The sequence below is a fragment of the Dromiciops gliroides genome, chromosome 5 (assembly GCF_019393635.1).
Source record: "Dromiciops gliroides isolate mDroGli1 chromosome 5, mDroGli1.pri, whole genome shotgun sequence".
Classification (NCBI taxonomy): domain Eukaryota; kingdom Metazoa; phylum Chordata; class Mammalia; order Microbiotheria; family Microbiotheriidae; genus Dromiciops; species Dromiciops gliroides.
This window is the reverse complement of record NC_057865.1, coordinates 103,706,609-103,733,432: the sequence shown is the minus strand read 5'-3', so window position 1 is coordinate 103,733,432 and position 26,824 is coordinate 103,706,609. Positions and strand designations below refer to the sequence as shown.

The 26,824-nt window shown below is 39.9% G+C and overlaps 1 protein-coding gene across 1 annotated transcript in view; it reads left to right on the top strand.

The window, feature by feature from the left end:
* The first annotated feature begins 15,075 nt into the window (after nucleotides 1–15,075).
* The window catches only part of WEE2 (WEE2 oocyte meiosis inhibiting kinase), a 31,211-nt gene continuing 19,462 nt past the window's right edge, over nucleotides 15,076–26,824 (top strand). The window contains exons 1-2 of the mRNA XM_043967558.1: nucleotides 15,076–15,159; nucleotides 21,122–21,580. Coding sequence (XP_043823493.1) covers nucleotides 15,076–15,159; nucleotides 21,122–21,580 — 543 coding nt within the window. The remainder of the gene's footprint in view (nucleotides 15,160–21,121; nucleotides 21,581–26,824) is intronic.

The following is a 26,824-nucleotide window of genomic DNA, read 5'->3' as shown; positions in this document are numbered from 1 at the left end:
CCAGCGAACCCCGAGGGAAGGCACTCTTGCATTTTCCCGTTTGCTTCTCTGATTGGGGCTGCTGGTCCATGTGCACCTAAATACACACACGTGTATACATTGGATCATTGAAATGCTGGTGGGCGTAGGGGCATTGTGCATGCACCACCTATGTACATGGTGCATACACTGCGAGTATATGTGCGATACACATATTTTATCACATAATGTATATTATACACATTTATATACATAAATTATATGTGTGTAATTATGCATTACATTTAAGTATAATAGACATCAAAGATAATAGATATATTGCCTAATACTGTATACATATTGTGTTATGTACAGATAAGACATATGCCCTTATCGGGGTTATGTACATATGTATGCACAATACGTATTTATGTATGTATATAAATATGACGTCCTTTCTTTGTTCAGACGAGTAGAAAATTCCAAGTGAGGAAAGTCCCATTACCAAAGCAGATCAACAACTGTTCTGTAACTTACAGACCTAGGACACTAACAGGATATGTGACTTGCCCAGGGTAACAGAGGTTGGTGTTCCTGAGGTTAAGGCACTCCTATCCACTACACCACAAGACCTTTCTACAGTGTTCCTTTATACACCACAGTATATGTGTGTATGTATGCACCCTATCTTATATTATAATGCATACATAATGCCTATCAAAGCTTTGGTAGCCTGAGGAAGTGGAACAAAGGGGTGGGAGTATGAGGCTGAGGCAATCTGACTGTCCCTGGAAAGAATGTCTGCTTGTGTGGAGTATTCAGTCTCCTGAAAGGAGCAGCAACAGACTGGGAATCAATGAGCGTCTGGTCCTGATGCTGAAACTGTACAGCCTTGATTTCTTTTGACTCCATTTAATTTAATGCAATCCATGGAATCACAGATCTAGAGCTGGAAAATATCTTAGAGGCCATCCAGCCCAACTCTCTCTTTTACAGATTAGGAAACTGAGGCTTAGAAAAGTTAAGTGCCCTGTCCAAGGCAAGCAGGTAGTAAGCGTCTACTTGTACACTCCCCTCCCCTTCTTTTTTCCTTCCTAAGCAAAAATTTGGGCAGGGGGAAAGCAACAGAGAAATCCAAGTGCTATATAAGAACGTGGTTTTGTTATTGTATCATATAATATATTACTATAATAATACTAATGGAAGACACTTTGGGAGATCAGTCCATCCCCCTAACTTTAAGTCAGACTGTACACTCAAACCATGATGGAGCTGAGAATTGTCCTGAACCTGGAGCTGAAGCAGATCTCTGAACAAGACGTCCTTGTGCCCCAGAAGATTCCCCACACACAAGTTCAGCTATTTGTCTCCTCTCTAGGTCCAGTCAAGATAGACTTCTTACAGTTTTTCTGTACCAACTCTACATATCTTTGCACTCAAATGCAACCAAAGCCTGTAATGCACCCCTACCTCACTTCCCACTTGACAACCCCTAGCTTCACTTCCTTCTATACTCAAGCAAATGGACTCCCTTCTAAATGGGACCTTGCCCATTAATCCCTCCAGCTGCTAATGTTCCCGACCCTCCCTATCAACTTGTATCTATTTTTGAATCTACATATTGTATCTATCTCTCTATTTGGAGCCTTACTTCATACCACCAATAGCTAGGGCCCATCCTTCCTCCCTAATTGCCTTGTATTTATTTGCATTTACTCTGTATATATTTACATATGTATTTGTGGTTTTCCCCATTAAGCTCCTTGGGAATAGGAATTTTTTCATTCTTTGAATCCACAACACTTACTGAAATTAAAACTGTTTTCAACTGATCCGTGTTGATTCTCCCCCTGACCAGAATCTTAGCTCCTTGAGGTCAGGGAGTGTTTAACTTTTGTCCCAGCCACCTGACTCAGCACAAGAGTAGACACTTAATAAATGCTTGTTCATTGGTTTTCTTCTTCTTCTTCTTCCTCTTCTTCCTCTTCTTCTTTTTGGTGAGGCAATTGGGGTTAAGTGACTTGCCCAGGCTCACACAGCTAGTAAGTGTTAAGTATCTGAGGCCGGACCCAAACTCAGGTCCTTCTGACTCCAGGGCCGGTGCTCTATCCACTGTGCCCCATTGGTTTTCTTAATTACCACCCCTATTACTGTTTCACTAGCACTTAGCTTCCAGATACACCACAAGGGCACTTTAGCTGTTTTAACATGAGAAACTGCTCATAAGGACTCAGCTCCTACATTACAACCTCCCTTTTCCCCCCAGGCAGTCTCTCTCCTTCCTATGTTATGGAAAATATACCTGTACATTTCAGAGTAGCCCAAAGCAAGGGTTAAGATGATCCTAGAGCCTAGGAATTAACAACGCTCTGATATCACCATTCCCACTTTTACCCTCACAGATGGGGACCCCACACAAAAATACACTGTCCCCATAAACATCCTATGTCGAGGCAGCTAGGTGGCACAGTGGATAGAGCACCAGCCCTGAGTCAGAAGGACCTGAGTTTGGGTCCGGCCTCAGACCACTTAACACTTACTAGCTGTGTGACCCTTGGGCAAGGTCACTTACACCCCAATTGCCTCACCAAAAAAAAAAAAAAAGAGAGGAAAAAAAAAAAGAAACATCCTATGTCATCTGTAACTTGTCTCAAGCTCATTCTCCTTAAGTGCAGCAGCATTAGCCACTGCTGTTGTGACCTCTAGCTTAAAACTCAATCTTTATCTGATTCCATATCATTCCATTGCCCCATTCTTCTTTCTGATTATTCCTTTTCTACATGCTTCTCTTGTTCCCCATAGTTCTTCCATAACCTAACTAGAAGTTGCCTCAGGCTCAGTCCTCCAACCAAGGTTTTCTAATCTATACTTGCATCTTATTTACCCTGTGACTTCAACTATCACCTCCATGAAGATGACTCCCAAACTAATGAGAAGAATTGTGGCATGGTGGCAGGAACACTGGACTTGTAATTGGAAGACCACACTTATCAGCTGAGAATCCATGGACAAGTCACTTAATCAGTGAGTCTCAGTTTCCTTATACATAAGGTGGAGATATTGTACTTGTACAAGATCAAGTGAGATGAATCTATGTCAAACATTTTTATTTTTTTGGACCAGACACATGATTTTTTTGGTATAGAAGACTCAGGACGAGAAAACTACTGATGCAGGTAGGCAGCTTTTCTGCCTTTTATAGTCTCAGACTTCAGAGAACTTATGATGATTTATGCTACCTACCTCTTGACAGAGAAGTGACAGATACAAAATATAGAATAAGACCACATTTTTCGGACATGAGCAATGTGAGAATTTGTTTTGATTGGTTATGCATATTTGTTACAAAGGTGTTTTTTTTTCTTTAAATTGAGGGGGATGGTGGGAGGGGAAAAAATAGATGCTTGTTAACTGAAAAAAAAAATTAAATTAAATAAATAGTCTTAGAGGGTTACCCAGGTCACTGAAAGATAAATGACTTGCCTCAAATCACACAGACAGTATGTGGCAGAGGTTTTCCTAAATTCTAAATCAAGCTCTCTAATCACTGTACCTTGCTTCCTCTTTGTAAAATACTTTAAAATCATCTATTTGTCTATAAATGTCAGCTGCCTCTAGGCCTGGTCTCTTGCCCAAACTCTAGTTCCACATCTTTGAACAGCCTGTCCAGAAAATTCTCTTTGGATGCCCCACATTCACCTGAGTCTCTCACTTCGATACTCCCTAGAAAGAGGAGGAAAGAAGGATTTTTCAGAAATAAAAGTCTTTGTGAAAACTATGCCATACCATATGATATTTTTAAATCTTAAAATGGTTTTTAAAAAAGATTCTTCTGTCTATCTAGTCTCTTGTTCTCTCTGTACATCATCTCCTGGGTTCCAGGAGCGCCACATGGATGCAAGATGAGCAGAGCACCAGACTACATTGTCTTTCAATTCCTTCCTTCCTTTCAAGTCCTTATGATCAGGCAGGGGCCCTTTTTTTAATCACAAGGGAAGGCTGTTACAATAACTTTCTGTTTAAAGAAAGTATTATTCTTATTTTCCAGTTACATACAGAGATAGGTTTCAACATTTGTTTTTATAAGATTTCTTGTTTCAAATTTTTTCCTTTCCTCCCCCCCCGCCCACAAGACAGCAAGTAAACTGATTATTAGTGTATATATGTTGCAATCACAATTAAACCTTATTTTTGCATTGTCTTGTTGTGAAAGAAGAATCAGAGCAAAAAGGAAAAACCTCAAAAAAGAAAAACAAGAGCACAAAACCAAAAGAAATAGTATGGTTCAATCTGCAGCCATATTCCACAGTTCTCTTTTTTGCTGGATTAGTTTGTTGTTTGTTGTGTTGTTTTGCAGGGCATTGGGGGTTAAGTGACTTGCCAGGGTCACACAGCTAGTAAGTGTTAAGTGTCTGAGGCTGGATTTGAACTCAGGTACTTCCCTGAATCCAGGGCCGGTGCTTTATCCACTGCGCCACCTAGCCGCCCCCTTTTTCTGGATTTGGAAAGCATTTTCCATCATGAGTCCTTTGGAACTATCTTGTATTGTTGCATTGCCGAGAAAAGAGTCAAGGTCTATCACAGTTGATCAACACAGTACATTTGATGATACAATGTTCCTCCTGGTTCTGCTCTTCTCAATCATCATCATTCATGCAAGTCCTTCCAGGTTTCTCTGAAATCCGCCTGCTCACCATTTTCTTACAGTCACAATAGTATTCCATTACATTCATATACCACAACTTGTGCAAGTCATACCTACCTTTCTAACAGATGTTCCTGCCTCTGATCTAGTTGCTTTCTAAACTGTACTGCATTGTGCTGCCAGAGTAATTTTCTTAACAGCTCTGAGCAAGATGATAGCATTAGGATGACACTCCCCAACTTCCCTGGAAGCTTGAGGAGGAAATAGTAATTAGTCTTGTTCTGAGGGACCTGACTCCATCAGTTAGAGTGAGAATTGGGAAAAGGCCCCCCAGAGGTGTTTTTTTTCTTTTTGCCTAAGAGTAGCACTTATTTTCTCACAATATCTGCATAAATAATAGGACAGCTTTGTGGCCATTTGATTAATTTGTAAATTAAAATTGTAAAAAAAAAAAAAGTGAAAATTGTTTGGCTCAATCTGCATTCAGATTCCACAGTTCTTTTTCTAGATGTGGAGAGCATTTTTCCATGAGTCCTTTGGAATTGTCTTAGATCATTGTGTTCTGAGAAGATCCAAGTCTATCGTCAACTGATCGTCACACAATATGGCTGGATACTGTGTACAAGGTTCTCCTGGTTCTGCTCACTTCACTCAGCATCAGTCCACCTTAAGTCTTTCTAGGTTTTCTGAAATCTGCCTGCTCATCATTTCTTATAGCACAATAATAGTCTTGAGGCCATTAGTTTGCTTCTCTATTTGAATTCTATTCTCTTAATTCATTTCTGCACAAACCATTTTCAAAATTATTATCACAAAGACACTTAACTTACATTTTTTCTTTAAAACTTTATATTCACCAAAGCCAGGGGTCAAAAGCTGAAAATTTATTATCCCAAAAGGGTTGACATGGCAGTTGGCATGAGGGAAACAGCCTGACAAGAGGACTGTAGGGGAAATGGTGGTCAATAGTGAGCCCTCATAGTCTTTAAGTAGTCTATAACTTCATGAACTTTGCATCAGCTATACCAGCCACAGTGACAGTTTTCTCCTTTTCATCAATTAATTAACATTCAGTTACTGTCTCATTATTTGGTACATGCTAACTATTTTTTATGAGTATGTCTTTATTTCCCCTACTAGATTATAAGCTCTCTGAAGTCAGAAACCATCTCTTTTATGGGACTTGGTGTTTCCACTCCTCAAGATTAGCACAGGTGCCCTCCACAGAGTGGGGTTTATTCAATCAATTTAACATTTATTGAGCACCTACTATGTGCAAAGCATTAGTTCAATGTAAATGTCCCTTGAAAAGTGATGACAACCCCTCTCTCTTCCATATAGACAGAGTCTGAAAGAGTATCTTTCTAAAGAACCTTCTGCTTAACTCTTTCTGTCTTTCTCTTTACCTACCTGTTAATGAAAGGGTAGAATGGAAGCCTTAACTCATTTGTGTATGTGAAGTTGTATTACGAATTCCAGGGTCCTACTTCCCCGAGATATACGTCAGGAGGAATTATCTGAGGGACTCTCCTTAGAAGAAATAAAACACTATTTCCAGGTAAGGAAAGGGGGGGGGAGGGGAAGGAAGGCATAGAGGGAAGACTGCATATTTAATGGAAGAAGTCCAAAATATCCCCAGGGAAGGAGAGAAGAAGGTAGATGAGAGAAGGAAGCTGAACCTGAACAGCTGAGAAGTTATAGGATGGAATTTGAGAAACATTTGAAAGCTCAGGGCAATCATTTTCCTGATGGACCACAGCAAATCCAAGCCTGAGGAATTACTGAAAGCCCCACAGCTGGGATCATAGAGATACTGAGGCCCATTTCTACTAGATAAGTTGAATCCAAACCTATTTGAGGATAGAGTTTCCTGTTCCTTCCTCTAGCTTAGCTCAGAGCTTAGGGCCGGAGTTAATAAACCTTTTGTCTATTTGTAACAATGTTTCAATAATAACAACAGTAGTAACAAAAACAGTATTATATAATGCTTTGTGGTTTCAAAACTCTTTATATACATTAACTCATTTCAGCCTCGCACCAGTCTGGAAGGTAGGTGTTATAATTCTTTCTTTTTTAACAGTGAAAAAGTTGAAGCTCAGAGAGTTTGAGTGACGCACCTAGTAGGGGAACTAGTAAGTGCTGTTGTTGAAGGGATTCAAACCCAGCTCTTCTTGCCCTCCAACTCCATGCTCAAGCAATTCCACCACATTCATATCATTCATAAGGTGGATACTGCCATGGAGGAGTATAACTAGCCTGTGTTTCCTCACACCCTGGGGATTCTTGCCCATGTTTTTCCACATGCTCCGTGTAGCTGGTCGACCCATCTTACTGAAGGCCTTATCTCAATGTCCTTTTAACATTCTGTAGCTATCAGTTCAGATTTGTGTCATATACTATGGGCACTGATGAAAACAAAAATAGTATCAATTAAAACTACTTTTCAAAGTAATCCACAGTGGAAGATTTGCCCTTCCAGACTTTAATAACAAAATATGACATGACAGGTATCTTGCGGTAGGCAAGGAAAAAAAAAAAAGAGAGCAATGAAATAGAATAGAAATCCTTGAAATTTATCTAAATATTCACAGAAGATTAATTTGAGATAAATAGATTGATATTAATCTGCGGAGTAAGGAATCATATTGTTGTTGTTAGAGAGCTGGATAACAGTATAGAAAGAAATTTAGATCTATACCTTATATCATATAACAAAAACTCCAGAAGGATCAGTAAGTGAAATATTTTTAACACAAAAACAAGCTAGAAAAAAATGGAAGAGAAAACAGAGTATGTGGAAGGGATATATGTGTGTGTGTGTGTGTGTGTGTGTGTATACATACATATATATATATACATATATATATATATATAATTTTTTGGCAGGGCAATGAGGGTTAAATGACTTGCCCAGGGTCACACATCTAGTAAGTGTCAAGTGTCTGAGACCGGATTTGAACTCAGGTCTTCCACTGCATCACCTAGCTGCCCTGTGATAAATTCTTGAATAGGGCAAAAGAAGAAATTATTGGGGATAGGTTAAGCAAGGTGGTGCAGTGGATAGAACATCAGGCCTGGAGTCAGAAATACCTGAGTTTCAAATCTGGCCTCAGACACTTACTAGTACTGTGATCCTAGGCAAATCATTTAACCCTCCTTGCTTCAGTTCCTCATCTGTAAAATGAGTTGAGAAGGAATGTCAAACCATTCTAGTGTCTTTACCAGAGAACCCCAAATAGGGTCAGGAAGAGTTGGACACAACTGAATAACTACAAATAGACAGTTTTAATTAATTTTAAGAATATAGCATGATAAAATTGATATCAAAATAAAACAGAAGTTTATTGTAATGGGGATAGTCAAGAGAAATATTTGATTTGCTACTCCTGTGGAGCTGGGCATGTGCTTGTGAAGTGCTTTGGGATGACCCCGGCCACTCCTAGTGATCACCAGTGATGGTGGTTGCATTGAGAACGATGAAATTGAATCAGGAGTTGGTGGGTCTATATAAATACAAGAGAGAAATGTTTCTGGCCTTTTGGAGACCTACCTTCATTCATCTCTTCCTCGGACTTCAGAAGGGGGCAGAGGATTCGAGGAAGATTCCTTTCCCTCTCCTCTCCAAGCAGCAATGGCAGTAACAAATACTTGGCCCTGTGTGTGTTTTGCCTGGACAAGCTCCAATTAAACCACGAGACTGTGGCTCCTTTTCTGCCTTTCTGTTTTCTTTCCTCTGAGCACTAACTCATCCAAGCTCCAGCAATCCTTAAAGAATGGCTTTTCCAGCCCTAGAAGTAACTTCAATAAGTTCAAGAAGTTCCATGTTTCCTAGCTGGGTGGCAGGTGCCCAGTAGGAGGGGATTTTTCAACCACAGTACTTCTCAAAGGAGGAAAAGTACCACTGCCAGGAGGTATTTTTTGCCACAGAAGGACTAAAAAGAAAGTCCAAGCCCTGCAGCAGCTGGCTTGTTCTTGGAGTTGTTTGGACAGATATAAATTGGAGGTAAAGGTGAAATATCCTAAATATTTCTTACAGCATCTCTACAAAACTGTCAACCCATTAAGAGAGTGTAGTGTGTGTGATAAATTATGGTTTTTTATTTACTTGTACTTGTTAATATGCTTCTTCCAGTTCTTTTGTGTCTTAAGCATTTTTAAAGGTAAAAGAAATAGCCTGCTTTCCCATACCGGATATTTATATTGCCTCTTGAATACTTACTTTTTCCCCAAAGAAAGAGGAAGGAAAGGAGTATGAAAGGGAGAGATTTATTGTTGTTCAATCATGTTTGACTCTTGGTGACCCCATTGGAGGTTTTCTTGGCAGATATACTGGAATAGTTTGCCATTTCCTCTTCCAGCTCATTTTACAGATGAGGAAACTGAGGCAAACAGGGTTAAGTGACTTGCCCGAGGTCACATAGCCAGTGTCTGAGGTCAGATTTGAACTCCGGAAGATGAATCTTCTTCATTCCCAGCATAATACTCTATCCTATCCACTGCACCACTTAGCTGCCCTGAATGGTTTTCCTAGAAAGAACCCTATTGTCTACTTTGGGGGAGATCTTAGATGTGGGTCCTAGATAAGCTTTGTTTTAGAGATTTTCCGACTAAGGGAAGCTTGACCCTCCAGTCACCTTCGCTCCCTGCCTCCCTAATCATGAACCTATTTGGTAAGTTCAAAGCTGAAGCCCCTTGTGGAAAGGAACTTACTGGACCAGGAATCACATTAGGAAAAATGTTGTGGTACATACTTCTAGATGATAGCTTATAATCCAAATTTTCTTATATTGATTTATAGAGGATAATTTCCAATCTTCACTGTTAGTCAAAGGATATTTGTAGGCTAGGTCACAGAAGCAGTCTCCTGGTAGATTAGGTCTGATATTGGGAAGTATGTTATTCATCAGTTTAAGAGAGGCGGTTTACTTAGGCCTTGTGAGCAAGGAACTCAACAAGAAACAGTTCTGCAACATCAGTCTCTCTAACCTCCTATGGAGATGACGTTATATATGTGCTCCACCCAGCCTTGGGAAATCTGCCAAGTCTGAGAAGGACCTTGACTGAAAAACGTGCAGGGCCCCAGGTGAACAGGGAGCCTCATTTAATATAAACCAAGGGCCATTAGAAAGTTGCTTCAACAGATATTAGCTTCAGCCTTAGTTCCTTGGATGATCAAGTTTTGAGGGTCTTCCTAGGATGCTACCTAGGTCTAAGGAAAAAAGCTAACCTACATGCCAGGGAGGAGGAAAGCCATGCCTATCACCTAGATTCACCAAAGGAGAAAATACAAATAGTAAATTAAATAACCTGAAATAGTCCAGTCGTACTCATACAGTTGTACTCATAACAAATTAAAGGAAAGATGAGGCCCAATCTCACCTAAAGGAAATGCCAGTGTGAAGCAATAGAGTCCAGGAGACTTAGGGTCTAGTCCTTGCTCTGCTATTAACTTCCTTGTGACTTTCAGCAAATCACTTCCCCTCTCTGGGCCTCCATATCACCTGTAAAATGAGATGGCTGAACTAGAGGATTTCTAAGATCCTTTCCAGCTCTAACCTTCTATGATTCTATACTTTGGGAAAGATGAAAGTGGACAAAATGGAATGTTACAGAGGAAATGGGGAAACAGTCCCTGGGAAGATCAATATTGAACTAGAAGCTACCTTAGGCCATCTAGTTCAACCTCCTCATAACGCAGATGAGGAAACTGACACACAGGTAGGTTGAATGACTTGCCCAAGGTCATAAAGGTAGTAAATATCAGAGGCAGAATTTGAATTCAGATCCTCTGTCTCCACAGTCAGGGCTCTTTCCATGGTACCACTCCTCCTCTCACAAGTGGCAGTCGTAATAAAAGTTGGCCCAGTCTTTCTGGAAAGCAATATGGCAAGCAACAAAAGTCATAAAACTAGCCAAAGCCTGTGATCCTATCCTTTGTAATCTCTCCCAAGTAGATAAAGAGGGGGAAAACAAAGACCTATTTATATAAAGATGTTTACAGCTGTTCTATATGTCATAGGGAAAAACTGGAAACAACCTAAATGTCTCACGGTTTGGAAATTGACTAAGCTGTCTGTTAAATACAAAAAGGCAGTGAGGATGACGTGGCCATAAAAAGGACCAACTCAAAGAGCAAACAGAAGCTTGGAAAGATCAATACTCCTATAGTAAAAAGAGCAGAACCAGGAGGTTCTGTATAACAAGCCAACTGCATCTATGTTTGAAAATTGTATCTGTATATCACTGACTGCCAAGATGCCAGGTGGGCCAAATAATAGGCTGCTGATGTGGTGCCATCAGGACCTGTACGTTAACTGGATTGTTTTTACTTTAAAGGTGATGGTGATTTTTTAAAAATCGTCTGCTATTTCAGACCATTCTTGACAGAACTTCTTGCCCAAGTTTAGACTGCATGGCAGAGCAAGCACCATCCTGGTTCAATGCCATCCTTCTCACGTAAGCCAGGAACGGCAAAGAGGGATTAGAAGTGAAGATGTGAATAATACCTAATCCTTCCTTAGTTTTTCTCAAGTCCCGGGAAGAACCTAGTTTCAAATCTTGCCTCAGATATTGATTAGGCCTTTACCCTGACAAATTGCTTAACTTCTGACTACCTCAGTTTCCTCAACTATAAAAAAAAATGTCTACAATAATAGGATCTACCTCATAGGGCTGTTTGTGAGGGTCACATGAGATATTTGTGAAAACACAATACCTGCACATAGGTGGCTAATTAATGTTTCTTCCTTCTCCCTCCCCTCCCTTTAAATTAGTGGCATTTGAGACAGACAAATTCAATTTTTTCCTATTCTTTAATTATTTAGGACTGACTCTCATATAAGTAAACAGTGCATAGCAGTTTTCTTGAAGGAAATTGAAATGTGTGATAGACAAGATCTCATTCTTCCTTACCACATCCCTGTGGGGTAGATAAAGGGAGTTTTTTCTCTTCTTCTTCTTGTGAATGATAAGACTTGAGCAACAGGGAGAGGCAAGGAATTTCCCATGGGTCAAATGACCTTTTTTCACTTTTTACTTAGCTGAAATTTTATCAGAAATTTAAACAGCTGAGGGATGGACTTTGAAGATTAACTTTGGCTAGTTACCAGTGACTGAGAAAGTTGTGTTACCAGGATGACAGGAAGAAAAGTCAAGGTAATATGGACATAGTATGTATTTAGAATGAGTCCATTACAGTTCACTGGTATTGGCTTCTTCCCTAGAATAGCCCTTTGTATGTCGGTATAGTGTAGTTACAGTGTTGACAAAAATGATGTGATTTTAGAAATATCAGGAAATTTTATCAGTCATCATTAGGTATTTATTAGCACCTATTATATCCCTCAATACTTTGCCTAGGCTATGAAGGGAGACAAATGGTAAAGAATCAATCAACAAATATTTATTAAGCATTTGCTCACTACTCTGGTAAAAAAGTCAGCCATCTCCATCTGGTCCATTAACATCTTGATTTCCAATTAACTAGCATGGTATTTCCTCTCCCCTCTCACGCCTTGCTACCCCTAGTGGAAAAAAGAAAAGAATAAACACAACCCTAGTAACAAATATGCATAATCCACGCAAAACAAATCCCCACACTGGCCATATTTTAAAACACCTTCATTTGAATCCAATCACCTCCCTGTCAGGAGATGGATAGGGCATTTCATCCTGAATTTGTGTGTGGTGGTGTGTTGTGTGTGTGGTGTGTGTGTGGCAATGAGAGTTTAGTGACTTGCCCAGGGTCAAACAGTATGTGTCAAGTGGCTGAGGCTGAATTGAACCCAGGTCCTCCTGATCCAGGGGCCGGTGCCTTATCCACTGTGCAACCCAGCTGCCCCTGGAATATTTTTATTAGGAATGAACTACCAGCATTTATTGGGGGGAATTTCTCAGCCTGAGTTCTTGAAGAGAGAGAGAGAGCCCAGAGAGAATCCTCACTTTCTAGTGGGTCTACTAGTCTACAAGTCAAATAAATTGAGTAGCCAAACTTGCTAGCACTCTAATCAGGGTCACCCACCCAGGACCATTATAGATATATGGGCTTTTAAAAACCCTTTAGAGTAGGAAACAAATCACAGCATACTGGAGGAATGGAATGCTGTTTCTGCCATACTGGATTTCCAGTCATGAGAGACTCACAGTTTGTTGTATAACTTGCTTATTCAACTATACCAGCAGTATGGCTGGAAAGGCCTTTTCCAAAGAAAGGAACAAGGTTGTCATTTGTAGTCGCACAGGATGTTTCTAAAATGGTGTCTCGTTGCCTCTTTCCATATTTGCAGGCCAATATCTTACTGAGAAAAATGGGATGAATTGGCCTTGTCAATCATGCCAGCTGTCCATAAACTCTGCCGACTATCAATGGGTCACAGAAAGCGTTCTCTCCTCTCCTCTGTCTCTGCCTCTCCCTCTCTCTCCTATGGGCTCTAACTCGCTAGAAGGATAAGGGGCCTACCAACATCCAAGGTGCTCCCCCCCCACACTCCCCATTGCAGGGCTCTATGGGCAGGTGAGGCCTGATTATCTTTCCAATGGTCCCTCAAGCCCTCCCCTGCTCCAGTGACTCAGAAAGTAGAGCAGTCTGTCTTTCAAAATGCCTACCCAGCAAACAAAATCATGACATCTCATCCCTTTTAACTCTTGGCAAATCTCTCAGCTTTCTGATTTGTCTCCAAGTTCTGGGTTCTGGGAGGAAGCCAGAGAAATGTAACCGAAAACCTCTTCCTCTCCAGGTGAGTTTGACCTTAATATTATTAAGAATTGAGACTGGACCTATGATTTCATTGCTATAGGGAACTCCCAAAAAGTAATCTCATTTTTTTCCCAAGCAGATCGGCATCTTTTCTGTAGCATATCTAGTCTTAGTTGCCTACAACCCTGAGAGAAGTTAAGTGATATGCTGAGGATTACATGACTAGTACATGTCCCAGGTGGGATTTGAACCCAAGTCTTCCTGTCTTCAAGATCAGCGCTTTATCTTCTATGCTGTGTTGCCTTTTGATATTATTGTCCTGTTTAAGATTCACCACTGATTACCATCGCCAACTCTCAGTTTCCTCTTCCTGCACATCAATCAAGTCTCTCCCAAGGGAAGAAGAAAAATAGGGAAGACCTTTTCTGCATTTCCATACCCCTCCATAGCTACAGAAGCAATAATGGCCATTCAGAGCTTCCTGGCCACTGTGAATTGTGCATCAGCTCCCTTTGTCCAAATAGGCATATGACTGTATTGATTTACACCTGTTCAGTTACACACATGTACACTAAGCAGGATCACCCATCCAGTACCAATTTAGATAATATGGCTTTTCAAGACACACACACACACACACACACACACACACACACACACAGAGTAATTTCTTTCTTTTTTTGGTGAGGCAATTGGGGTTAAGTGACTTGCCTAGGGTCACACAGCTAGTAATTGTTAAGTTTCTGAGGCTGGATTTGAACTCAGATCCTCCTGAATCCAGGGCCGGTGCTCTATCCACTGTGCCACCTAGCTGCCCCAAAGAGAGTAATTTCTAAGGGACAGGTGAAGATATTCAACAAAATTCTTCTGTCATCCTTAAAGTTAATAAACATTTTCTTTTGTTGTTGTTGTTTTTGTGAGGCAATTGGGGTTAAGTGACTTGCCCAGGGTCACACAGCTAATAAGTGTTAAGTGTCTGAGACTGGATTTGAACTCAGGTCCTCCTGAATCCAGGGCCAGTGCTCTATCCACTGTACCACCTGGCTGCCCCTCACATTTTCAATAAGGAACCAGACACCTAGTTTTAATTACAAAATTAAATTAATTAAGGACATTGAATGCAAGAGCTAGAAGAAAGCTTAAGAACAGTGGGTAGGTGCCAGACCAAAAGACAGAAAGAACAAGTTCAAACTCTACCTCTGACACTAGCTGTGTGACCTTGGGCAAGTCACTTAACTTTGGTTTGTCTTTCAGTTTCCTCAGCTGTAAAACGAGAATGTTAGCAGCATCTACCACCTATGGTTGTTATGAGGATCAAATGAAATAATGTTTGTAAAGCACTTAGCACTGGATTCTGGAGCATAATAAGCACTATATAAATGCTTATTCCCTCCCTCTTCCTCCCAGGTAGAATTTATTTTACCATTAGAGTACAGGTGATTGCCCCTACTTTTCTTGAGGAGACACATAGGTCCTTTCCTAAGAAAATTGGTTGCAAGATTCAATAAACACATAATTTCTGCCTAGCTACATCAATTAACTCCTTCAGTTCCTGACACTAGAAAGGACATAATTCAAATATTCTTTAATAGAGCTGTCATAAAGGAAATGTAAATGAACACAAATAGCCTCCCTATAGCATGAGACTAGGCATAATGCTCCCCCAAACATTCCATTTAGGTCAGATCTTCACAGTAAAAGCAAAGCAAAACAAATACGATAATTGAATAGGGCAAACCAACCAGGTCCTAAGGTGTGCTGTTGCTGAGTAACAAGGATGTGGGTGTATGAACACTGTGATAAAAGCCATTGCTATCAGAAACATTTCAGGGAAAATTTACTGCTGATAGCAGTGAGTCTGGTAAGAAACACCTGGGAATCATAGCAGCATATTGGCATGCACAGCACAAGGCTGAAGAAGTGGCTGGCAGGGAATAAAGTTCTGGATTTAGGAATCAGGAGGGATCTGATTTTCACTTCTGCCTCTGATACTTACTAGCTATGTGATCATGGGCAAGTTACTGAGAAAGTTAGGTGTCCAGGTGGATAGAGTGCTAGACCTGGAGCAAGGAAGACCAGAGCTCAAATTATCCCTCAGACACTTACTGTCTGTGTGTGACCCTGGCCAAGTCATTTAATTAACCTGTCTCAGTTTCCTCATCTGTAAAGTAGGGATAATAATATGGAGTCTGTGGAGATAAAATGAGATAAGTTATAAAGCACTTTACAAACTAAAGTGCTCTCTAAATGTTAGCAATTGTTATTTTGGCTAATATGACAAAAAGAAAATGACAAATGTTGAAGAGGATGTTGGGAAAATTGGGACACTAATGTACTGTTGGTGGTACTGTGAACTGATTATCACAACCATTCTGGAGAGCACTTTGGAACTATGCACAAAGGGCAGTCCAACTGTGGATACCCCTTGATCCAGCAATACCACTGCTAGGTCTGTATCCCAAAGAGATCATAAAAAAGGGGAAAGGACCTACATGTACAAAAAACATTTAGATCAACTCTTTTCGTGGGTGGCAAAGAACTGGAAATTGTGGGGGTGTCCATCAGTTGGGGAAAGGCTAAAAAGTTGTGGTATACTAATGTAATGGAATTCTATTGTGCTACAAGATATGATGAGTAGGTGGATTTCAGAAAAACCTGGAAAGACATACATGAACTGATGTAAAGTGTGCAGAACCAGGAGAACATTGTATACAGTAACAGCAACATTATGCAATGATCAACTATAATTAACTTAGCTCTTCTCAGTAATATAATGATCTAAGAGAATTCTAAATGACTCATGATGGAAAATGTTCATATCCAGAGAAAGAACTGATGGAGTCTGAATGCAGATCAAAGCATACTATTTTCACTTTCTTTATTTTTCTGTGTGTTTTTTTCCTTTTGGTCTGTTTCTTCTTTCAGAACACAACTAATATGGAAATGTTTTATATGACAATGTATAACCTAAATAAAATTATTTACCATTTTAGGGACAGGGAAGGGAGAGACATAGAAAAATGAATGTTAATAATTGTCTTTACATGAAATTGGAAAAATACTATTAAGTTAGACCAAAAAAATTATCTAAGCCTCAGTATCCTCCTTTGTAAAATGAAGCTTAAAAATATCTATGATGTTTGCTCTTCTATAGTGAGGATAAAAGGACATCATGTATATACTTGTCAGCAAAATAATTAATAAATGATCAAGTGCAGCTAGGTAGCACAGTGGAGAGAATTCATTACTTGGGAGTCAGGAAGACCTGAATTAAAATCCTGCCCCCCGGGGCGGCTAGGTGGCGCAGTGGATAGAGCACCGGCCCTGGGGTCAGGAGTACCTGAGTTCAAATCCGGCCTCAGACACTTAACACTTACTAGCTGTGTGACCCTGGGCAAGTCACTTAACCCCAATTGCCTCACTAAAAAAAAAAAAATCCTGCCCACCACTTAGTGTGCCCTGGGCACATCACTTCAACTTGTCTCTAACCTTGGTTTCCTCCTCTGTAAAATGGGGACAATCTAGAACCTACTTTACAGGTTGTGTAGTGAGGATCAAATGAGTAAACATGTGAAGAGATTTGCAAACTTGAAAAGAGTTACATAAATACTAGCTATAATAAATGAAGAAGTATTTAGTATCATAGAAACAGAGCTATAATCTTAGTCTCTAGTACAGTGGTGTTAAATAGAAACTGGGGCCACTAATCTTTACAGAAGGATCCTGAGGTGTAGTATATTTGATTGAATTTTAAAATGATTGGGCAGTTAGGTGGAGCAGTGGATAGAGGGCTGACCCTGAAGTCAGGGGGACCTGAGTTCAAATCCAGCCTCTGACACTTACTAGCTATGTGTGACCCTAGGCAAATCACCTAATCCTATTTACTTCAGTTTCCTTATCTGTAAAACAAGCTGGAGAAGGAAATGGCAAATCACTACAGTATCTCTGCCAAGAAAACCCCAAATGGGGTCATGAAGGGTCTGAAACAAGGAATCATTTTAAAATGTCATGTTAGCTATGCTTTATTGAATTTTTAAATTTATTTTAAGTGTTTCCCACTTTTTTTGTGGGGCAATGAGGGTTAAGTGACTTGCCCAGGGTCACACAGCTAGTGTCAAGTGTCTGAGGCTGGATTTGAACTCAGGTCTTCCTGAATCCAAGGCCAGTGCTTTATCTACTGCACCATCTAGCTGCTGTATTGTTTTTAATCATGGAAGTATTTTATTATTTTCTAGTTACATGTAGATAGTTTTCAACATTTGTTTTTATAAGATTTCTAGTTCCAAATTTTTCTCCCTCCCTCCCTTCCCTCCCTGCTCCCAAGACAGTAAGCAATCTGATATAGGTTATATATGTACAATCACATTAAACGTATTTCTGCATTAGTCATGCTGTGAAAGAAGAATCAGAACAAAAGGGAAAAACTCAAAAAGAAAAACAAAAAAAGTAGAAATCATATGGTTCAATCTGCATCTAGATTCCACAGTTCTTTTTTTCTGGATGTGGAGAGCATTTCCATCATGAGTCCTTTGGAACTGTCTTGGACCATTGTATTGCTGATTCAAGTCTATCACAGCTGATCAACACACAATGTTGTTGATCCTGTTCCCACTTGTATTTTAATCTGGTTGGGCAGCACTCAGCAATGTTGCTAGCAGCCTAAGGTGTGTTTGACATCTCTGGTCTAGTCCATCTAGTCCCTTCGTTTTATACATAAGGAACTGAGCCCATTAAACATTAAAAATGACTTGCCCAGGATCACTCAGGTAGTCTTGGAGGAATCTGGCATTTGAACCCACATCCTTCTGACTCCAAATCCAGTGATTTTTCCACTGCTTAATGTGGAAGGAAGAAGCAGTTGCTAGAGAAGACAAATCAGCATGATAAATTTAGGCAACCTCAAGGGCAGCGTGACCCAGGGATGGAGAGTTGGCCTCAGGATCAGGAAAACCTAGGTTCAAAACCAACCTCTGCACCTACTGACCATGTGATCAGGGGCAAGTCATGTAACTTCTTAGGGTCCCAGGCAATTCTCTGAGAATATAAACTGCAGAGAAGACAAAACATTGCCCTACCCTTAATAAGGAAATCCCCACACTTGATTCAAATCTAACCTCAGAACCTAGGTATGTGACCTTGGGCAAGTCACTTAACCTGTGTTTGCCTCAGCTTCCTCAAACATAAAAGGGGGATAATAGTACTTTCCTCTCAGGGTTGTGATGAGAATCACAGAGGTAATATTTGTGAAGTGATTAGTGCAGGGCCTGGCACATAATAAGTGCTACCTAAACACCAGCTTTTACATGATGAAATAACAGGTCCAGACCCCTCCACTACCACCACCCCAAAGTCACCCTTTATTTTTCTTGGGCCACTGTGATATGGTCACAGTGAGGCATATTTAGACTTAGTTTTTCCCTGAGATCAGTCCCAGACTTCTGGGAAGGGGAAGCAGAAATGATAGATTAAATAGGACCAAGAGAAATAGCACTGCCAAAAGGTAGATCAACTGGTCCCAAAGGGTACACTGGAGACACTTCCTTCTTCCCAGACTCCACTCCCAGTTTCACACATAGAAGAAACATGTAATTTCACATATAGCTGCTCTTTGCAGAGCTTGGTCTCTTTTTTCATCACTTTCCCAATGCACACCATACAAACCCATGCCTTCTCTTCTTTTTGGGGACATTAAAAAAGAGAGAGAAATTCTAAACAGCAATTGTCAATAAAAATAAATCTTCAAATCGTATGAAAAATGCAGTCCGTCTACAGAGAGAGAACTGACAGTATCTGAATACAGATTGAAGCATAACTTTTTTCTTAGTTCCTTTATCTGAAGTTTTGCTTTTGTCTGTTTTCTTTCACAACCTGGCTAATGTAGAGATGTTTTGCATGACTGCTCATGTATAGCTTATATTGAATTGCTTGAGTTCTGGGGGGTTGGGGGAAGGGAGGGAGGAAGGGAATTTGGAACACAATGTTTTTTAAAATTGATGTTGAAATTTGTCTTTTACATGTAATTTGGGAAAATAAAATTCTAAATGTTGAAATGAATAAATAAATCTTCAAACAAACGTTCAAACAAAGAAACAAAAATCTTACCCCTAGACCTTTGCTTTTAACATGGTAGAAACAAACGTGACCCACAAAGAAAAGATTTTCATTCTGTGGGTGACTTGGTTTTTCCAGGAGAGGATGGGTGCAGCAAGCATGGCTTCCAGAGGTAAGGAAGGGCAGGTGGGTGGGGTGGGGCTGGTTGCTGATAAACAAAACACATTCTTTGTGTTTTATTCCCCCATGGCACCCCCCCACACACACACACACTTTCTCAGGGACTGAGCACAGGTTGAGCTCACCCTGAGTAGCAGAGGTACTGCTAAAAACCAGGAATATTCCCCTCACCCCTACCCATTTTCTCCACCTGGAGATCTTTGGGATTAGAATGAAAGGATAGAGAACTGGGAGGGGCTTTTAAAGTCTTCTAGTCTTATTGCCTCATTTTACAGGAGAGAAAACTGAGCCCAGTGATGAGGAGGAAGTGAATTACCCAAGGTCATGCAACTACTTACTTGCAAGTAGCAAGTCTGAGATTCAGACCCAGAACCTGTAATAGCCTCTAGTTTGGAAAACAAATCCCCTCTAAAAGAGTTAGGCCTATGGGTCATTCATACCTTAGTGCCAACTGCTTTAAATCTTTCCAAGTTTATCCTTTGGGAATTTTCTATAGGAGGGAGAATCAAAGAGAGGAGAGGGGAGAAAGAACAATATTTGTCTTCATCATTGTTATGAGTACTGAAGAATTCTCCTTCTCTAGAGACTTTTAGGTTCTCTTCCTTAAGAAGGCAGTCTAATTAAAAGAGGCATTCATTTTTCCCATGAGTAGTCTTGCTTGATTTTAGACATTTGGCCGATAGTTTTCTCTCTCGTTTTATTCCCTTCATTTTTCTTTGCAATATTTCTTCTCCTGCCCTCAGTTTATCGTGAGAATAAATGAGAGACTGTAGCGAACGATATTTTAAAAGTACAAAGCATTAAGCAGAATAGAGCTTTAGTCATAGTAGCAGCAGTCTTCTTCTTGGGAGTGATTTTTATCCGCCTTCTAAGAATGGTTAATCTTCCTCTGTAGTCTTTTACCTGACTGACTGATGATCCCCAAAGACCCTTCCAACTCTAAAAGCCTAAGATTATTTTTTTTCTGGCCCTTTATCCTTCCTAACAGCTCTTTGATCACTCTTTTCTCTGAAAATATAAGTGACACAGCCCAAGTGTATCTGCGCTGAGGTGAATATGTCAGAAAATCCAGAGCAGTGGCCCTTTTAGGGACATGAGCTACGGCCAAAGTCTTTGTGAGGCTCTTTAGCAATGGTGATTAAGTACCGGTGGGCTGAATGGTAATTACAAGCTGTTAGCTTAAAACACGGGCAGGTGAGTATTTATAAATAGTGTATGCTAAGGTGACTGCTCATTTATTTCTCTGCAAGAATGGACTGCATGCCAAGCCTTTGCTAGTGGGATTTTTAAAAAATACGTGCAGGAAATGAAATCCATGTTTGGTTAGCATGTGAAAAATAGGGGTAAGAGGAGAATGAGTGGAGGACTTAGAAGGTGCGATGGTGGGATACGATTGGTTTTAATATCTCATAGCCTCTAAGGTTTTCTTTACTCCAAACATAAGTCCCGTAAGCACAAACTGAAGGTTAAAGAGGTAGGTAATATTGAAGGGGAAAAAAAAAACAACAATGGTGTATCTTCACCTCTTTAGTGGATAGAGGGAAGCTTGCGACTTGAGGACCCAATTGTCTCCTATTCTCCCTTTGCTGCAGACTACTCACCAGTACTTTGAAGCTCTTCTGGCTGAGATGGAAGGAAACAAGAACAAGGATGAGCCAGTGCAGGAAAAGGTCTCTTCTACTGAAAAAGATGCTGGGACTAGAGGAGGAAAGGAGGAGGAGGAAGAAGAAAACAGTAAGAAACTGCAGGAAGCGTCTCAGAACCCCCCACCATCTTCTTCAACTTCCCATTTGCTCACGTCCTCATTCCAGACCCCAAAGAAGGTCGTTGAGCCTCGGTCCCCATCGACTAGTGTAGTTCCTGAGGCAACGCCCCAGGCGACCTCCAGTCAAGCTACACCCCCTCACGGCAGTTCCAGGGATAGTCCTGACCAGATGCCAAGGGCCTCTTTGCCGAAAACTCCTTTGTCACGACCTTTAGAGGGCATCACCACGACTCCAGTAACATCCTGGAAAAAGTTGCAACTTTGTGAATCTCCACGTACCCCTAAGGTAAGCAGGCTAGAGAGGTGATGGCGAAAGTCTGGCTGTCTCAAATATTTCCATTTCCCAGATACGTGTTTTTCATTTTCCGAGGAAAAGGAAAGTATAATCACATTTATATTTTAATTTAATGTTTTATTTGTGAATCTTAAACGTTAAGTACTCTAACTTTTTCTTGAGCCGATCAGTAAGTCAGTCAATAAGCATTTGTTCTTGGTGTTGAGTTCCTTAGGTCGTGCCTGAATCTCCACGACCTCACTTGGGGTTTTCTTGGCAGAGATACTGGAGAGGTTTGCCATTTTCTTTTCCAGCTCATTTTACAGATGAGGAAACTGAGACAAACAGGGTTAAGTGATTTGCCTAGTGTCCCACAACTATTTAAGTGTCTGAGACTGGATTTGCACTGGAGCCCTCCTGACTCTAGGGCCTTTTCAAAATGCAAACAACTGTGCAAACAATTATGTACAAATGAGCAATAAACAGAGAAATTGGAAATAATAATGGGAAGGTAGACCATGAATGAATATAGCCATGACTTGAGATAAAATTTGTATCACATTTCACCTACCTTATGAAGCCATATATACTTTTTTTTAAAAATAGATTTTTATTGATATATATTTTTTCACACTATCTACATTTCCTTCTTTACTCCTATAGAGAGCCAGCCATTAAAACAAAACAAAATTTTAAAAAGAAGAGTAGGGACATAAGGGGGAAATTAAGCAAAAGTAACAAATACATTTAAAAAGTCTAACTTTATTGCAATGTTCCATATTTGTAGACCCAACCTTTCAATAGGGGAGGAAAGATTGCATTCTTATGCCTCCTTTTTTGAAGCTAAGCTCAATCATTATATTTCTGAAATATTCAGACTGTTTAATTGTTGTTCTTTCCATTTACATTGTTGTAATTTTTGTACATATTATTTTCCTAGTTTTGTTTATTTTGCATCAGTTCTTATTGGTCTTTCGAGACTTCTCTGTACTCATTGTGTTTACCTTTTCAAATTGCACAATAACAGTACATTTGTGTATTAAGTTTTGTTCAGCCCTTCTCCAGCTGATGGGCATCTACCTTATTTCCACTTCTTTGCTACCATAAGTACTGCTATGAATATTTTGGTATTTAAAGGACCCCCCTCCCCCCCCCTTTTTTTTTGTCAATGAATTCCTTGGGATGCCTGCCTTAGAAGTGTAATCCCTAGCCCAAGGGATTAGTCATTTTATTTACCTACCAAACTACTTCTCTGTATAGTTAGAATTCACCACCCCTCCAACCCCAAACTATTCTCTTCTTTCGTCTGTTTTCATTAATAATAATAATGGGTGTGAGGTGGAAACCTCAGGCTTGTTTTGATTTGTTTATTTAGTAATTTGAAGCATTCTTTCCTATTAATAGTACATCTTTTTGGGAAGTGTTTGTTCCTATCCTTTGACCATATATCCGTAGGAAAATGGCGCTCGTGCGTGTGTGTGTGTGTGTGTGTGTGTGTGTGTGTGTTTCATTTATTTCTTTATTTTTTCAGGGCAATGAGGGTTAAGTGACTTGCCCAGGGTCACACAGCTAGTAAGTGTCAAGTGTCTGAGTCTGTATTTGAACTCGGGTCCTTCTGAATCCAGGGTCTGTGCTTTATCCACTGCACCTCCTAGCTGCCCCCCAATATATTTTTTATATCATATGAGAATAGCAATGTCTACTGAAAAGTATGTATTGAATATATAGGAGGGCACAGACTCCTTTATCCCTTCTAACTGCTGATCATTTACTGATCAAGGGTGGAGGTTTTTTCCTCACCCTACCTGGGTGCTTGCTTCATTATTTGTTTTTGGCTGTTTGTTTTAAATAACTACCTCCTTCATTCTTAAGAACCTAAAGACTTGGTTTCTCTACCATCTTTTAATTGTCTATTGTCATCTATATGATTGTCTTTAATTGGTCTTTTGTTCTGCTTTCCCAGTTATGGTGCAGTGGATAGGACAATGAGCCCGGAGTTAGGAAGACCAGAGTTCTAATGGGACCACAGCACTTAACTAACTTTGTGACCCTGATCCAATCATTTCTCTCTGCCTCAACTGTAAAATGGGAAGAATATCACCTCCCTGAACCATTGTTAGAAAAATCAAATGAGATCATATTTTAAAAAGTGCTTCCCACAGTTCCTGGCACATAGTAGTTGCTATATAAATGCTTATTTTTAGCTCTGTGACCCAAGGCAAGCCATTCAATCCCCTTTGCCTCAATTCCTCAAAATGAGCTGGAGAAAGAAATGGCAAAGCACTCTACTATCTTTGCAAAGAAAATCCCAAAATGGGGTTGTGAAGAGTTGGACACAACTGAAAGTGACCGACCAAACCTTCCCTTCTCCTTGTGATATTTGACATCAAAGAGATAGTTTGGTTTGTTGGGATTTTTTTTGGAAGTTCACCCATTTGAAGGCTAGTTGTGGTGAATCTTTTATTTTTTACATCTGCCAACATAGCTTCCTTCCCCTTTGAATTGTCCCAGATGGCAGTTAAGCAAGATTAGCCTCCTCTATTCTATAGAGAGAGCTGGGAGAGAGTATATAAACTCTCCCTACTGTTACAGTAAACAGAAAATGCTATGGCATTCAATAATTTATGGCTGACTGGAATAGGGTTTAGAGTTACCTGCAAAGAGAGAGTGAGAGAGTTAATAGCCTGTTAGCTGTTTCTATCAGGTAGCAAAATCCAAGGCAAGTAACTTTAATGAATGCGTATGCATCCCACAAATGAATGGGAATGGGAAAGAGATCCTGTAGGAAATTCTTAGTACTATACTTCTAGAGTTGTAAAGGGATCTAGATCAACTAGTCCAGGAGTTCTTAACCCTCCTTATCATGGACCTCACAGGGCCATGTGGTTAAGCCTATGGATACCTTTTCAGTATAAAAAGTTTTAGATGCATAGGATAAAAGGATTACAAAAAAAAACCCCAATTACATTGAAATAGTATCAAAAATACTTTACAAAATTCATGGACCCCAGATTAAGATTCCTTAATCTAGTCCAAAGCCCTCATTGCACAGAAGTGAAACTGGATATAAGGGTAGACAGACTTATCCAATTGGTAAAAGTGGCAGAACCAGAATTCAAACTCGGGTCTTTTAATTCTCTAAAATCCAGAACTCTTTGTTCAACACCATGTTTTTAGTCATGAAGTTTTGTTTTTATGTAATCTATCGTGTGTCCAATGTTTGTGAATTGGATACCAAATTGTATTTTGTCATTTTGGTTTTTGTATGGCATTTGATAAATAACATGCTTTTTCTCCCATTTTCATTTGAATGTTCTTGTTCAGTCTCCTCTCTTTATGACCCCATGGACTATAATAACCATTTGATTTTCTTGGCAAAGATACTGGAATGGTTTGCCATTTCCTCTCCCAGTGACAGAGGTTAAGTGCTTGCCCCCAAGATCACAGAGCTAGGATGTGTTAAAACTAGATTGGGTACTCGGGTCTTCCTGACTCCGAGCCCAGTGTTCTATCCATTGAATTCACCAGCTGCCTCTTGAGGGTAGACAGTCATTCTATTTATTGGTCTGGACCTCCTACTTCTTACCAAAGAGGAAACTCATTTTTGTTGTTGCTGATCAACTGTATTTTGGGGGGGAGGTGATTGGGGTTAAGTTGACTTGTCCTGGGTCACACAGCTAGTGTCTGAGGCCAGATTTGAACTTGGATCCTCCTGACTCTAGGACCAGTGCTCTATCCACTGTGGCCAGCCTGTTCAGGTCCATTTTTTCCAGTCATGTCCAACTATCTGTGACCTCCTATTGGATTTTTCCTTGCAAGGATATTAGAGTGGGCTTGCCATTTCCTTCTCCAGTTCCTTTTATTTTATCTATTTTATTTAGTTAATTATTTAATTTTTTGTTTATTTTTGTTTGTTTTTGTGGGGCATTGAGGGTTAAGTGACTTGCCCAGGTCACACAGCTAGTGTCAAGTGTCTGAGGCTGGATTTGAACTCAGATCCTCCTGAATACAGGGCCAGTGCTTTATCCACTGTGCCACATAGCTGCCCTCCAGTTCGTTTTAAAGATGAGGAAACTGAGGCAAACAGAGTTAAGTGACTTGCCCAGGATCATATAACTAGTAAGTGTCGGAGGACAGATTTGAACTCAGAGAGGTTCTTTCTGAGTCCTGTCCAATGCTCTCTTTACTGTACCACCTAGCTGCCTAGACCCCTCAGTATATCATGGATTAAGTTATAGGGGATAGTGACTAGGACCTATGATTTTACTGAAATGATGACACTCCCTCTGTAACTTAGCATATTTTGAAAAAAATAATTTTACCTTTTCAATTAACCAGGATTTGGTTCATTCCTCCCCCTTCATTGAAAAAAGAAAAAAACAAAACCTCCATAACAATAATGGCACAGTCAAACAAAACAAATTCTTGAATTGGCCATGTCATAAGAAAAAAATCTGTACTGTGAGTTCATCACCTCTATCAGTAAGCGGGTACCATGATTTATCAACAGAATCTTCCTCTGATGTTATCAGAGTACTTGAGGCTTTCAAACTTGTTTATCTTTACAATGTTGTTGCTATGTGAATTGTTCTCTTGGTCCTACTCACATCATTCTGCAGCATTTCATATAAGTCTTTTCAGGTTTCCCCTTCATCATTTCTTACCGCGTATTCATAGATAATAATTTGTTCAGCCAGTTGCCAAATGATGGGTTATGTCCTTAGTTTCTTGTTCTTCAACCACCACAAAAGAGCTGCCACTACACATTTTTGAACATATGGGTCTTTTTCCTTCTTTCTTTGGATATACACCTAGTAATGGCAGTGCTATGTTAAAGGCTATGCAGATTTAATAACTTTTTTCCAAAATGACTGTACTGTTTCAAAGATCTACTAAAAGTGCATTGCTGTACCTGTTTTTTCCACAGCACCTCCAGCATTTGTCATTTTTTTTCTTTCTTTTTCTTTGAATCAACTTTACTAATCTTATAGTTACAAAGTAGAACCTCAGAGCATTTCTCTAATTATTAGTAATTCAGAACTCTTCCCCCTTTCAAATCTCTATTGAAAGCTTGCACTTTTTTCCTTTCCTTTGAAACATCTATTTTTGACTATCATTGGGGAGTGGTTCTTATTCTTATAAACTTGACTCTATTTCCTATATATCTCATAAATGACACCAATGCTTGCTGCAAAAATTTTGCAAGTTAGACCATCTTGAAGAGTTGCCTCAGGCTCTCAGAAGTTGTAATTTACC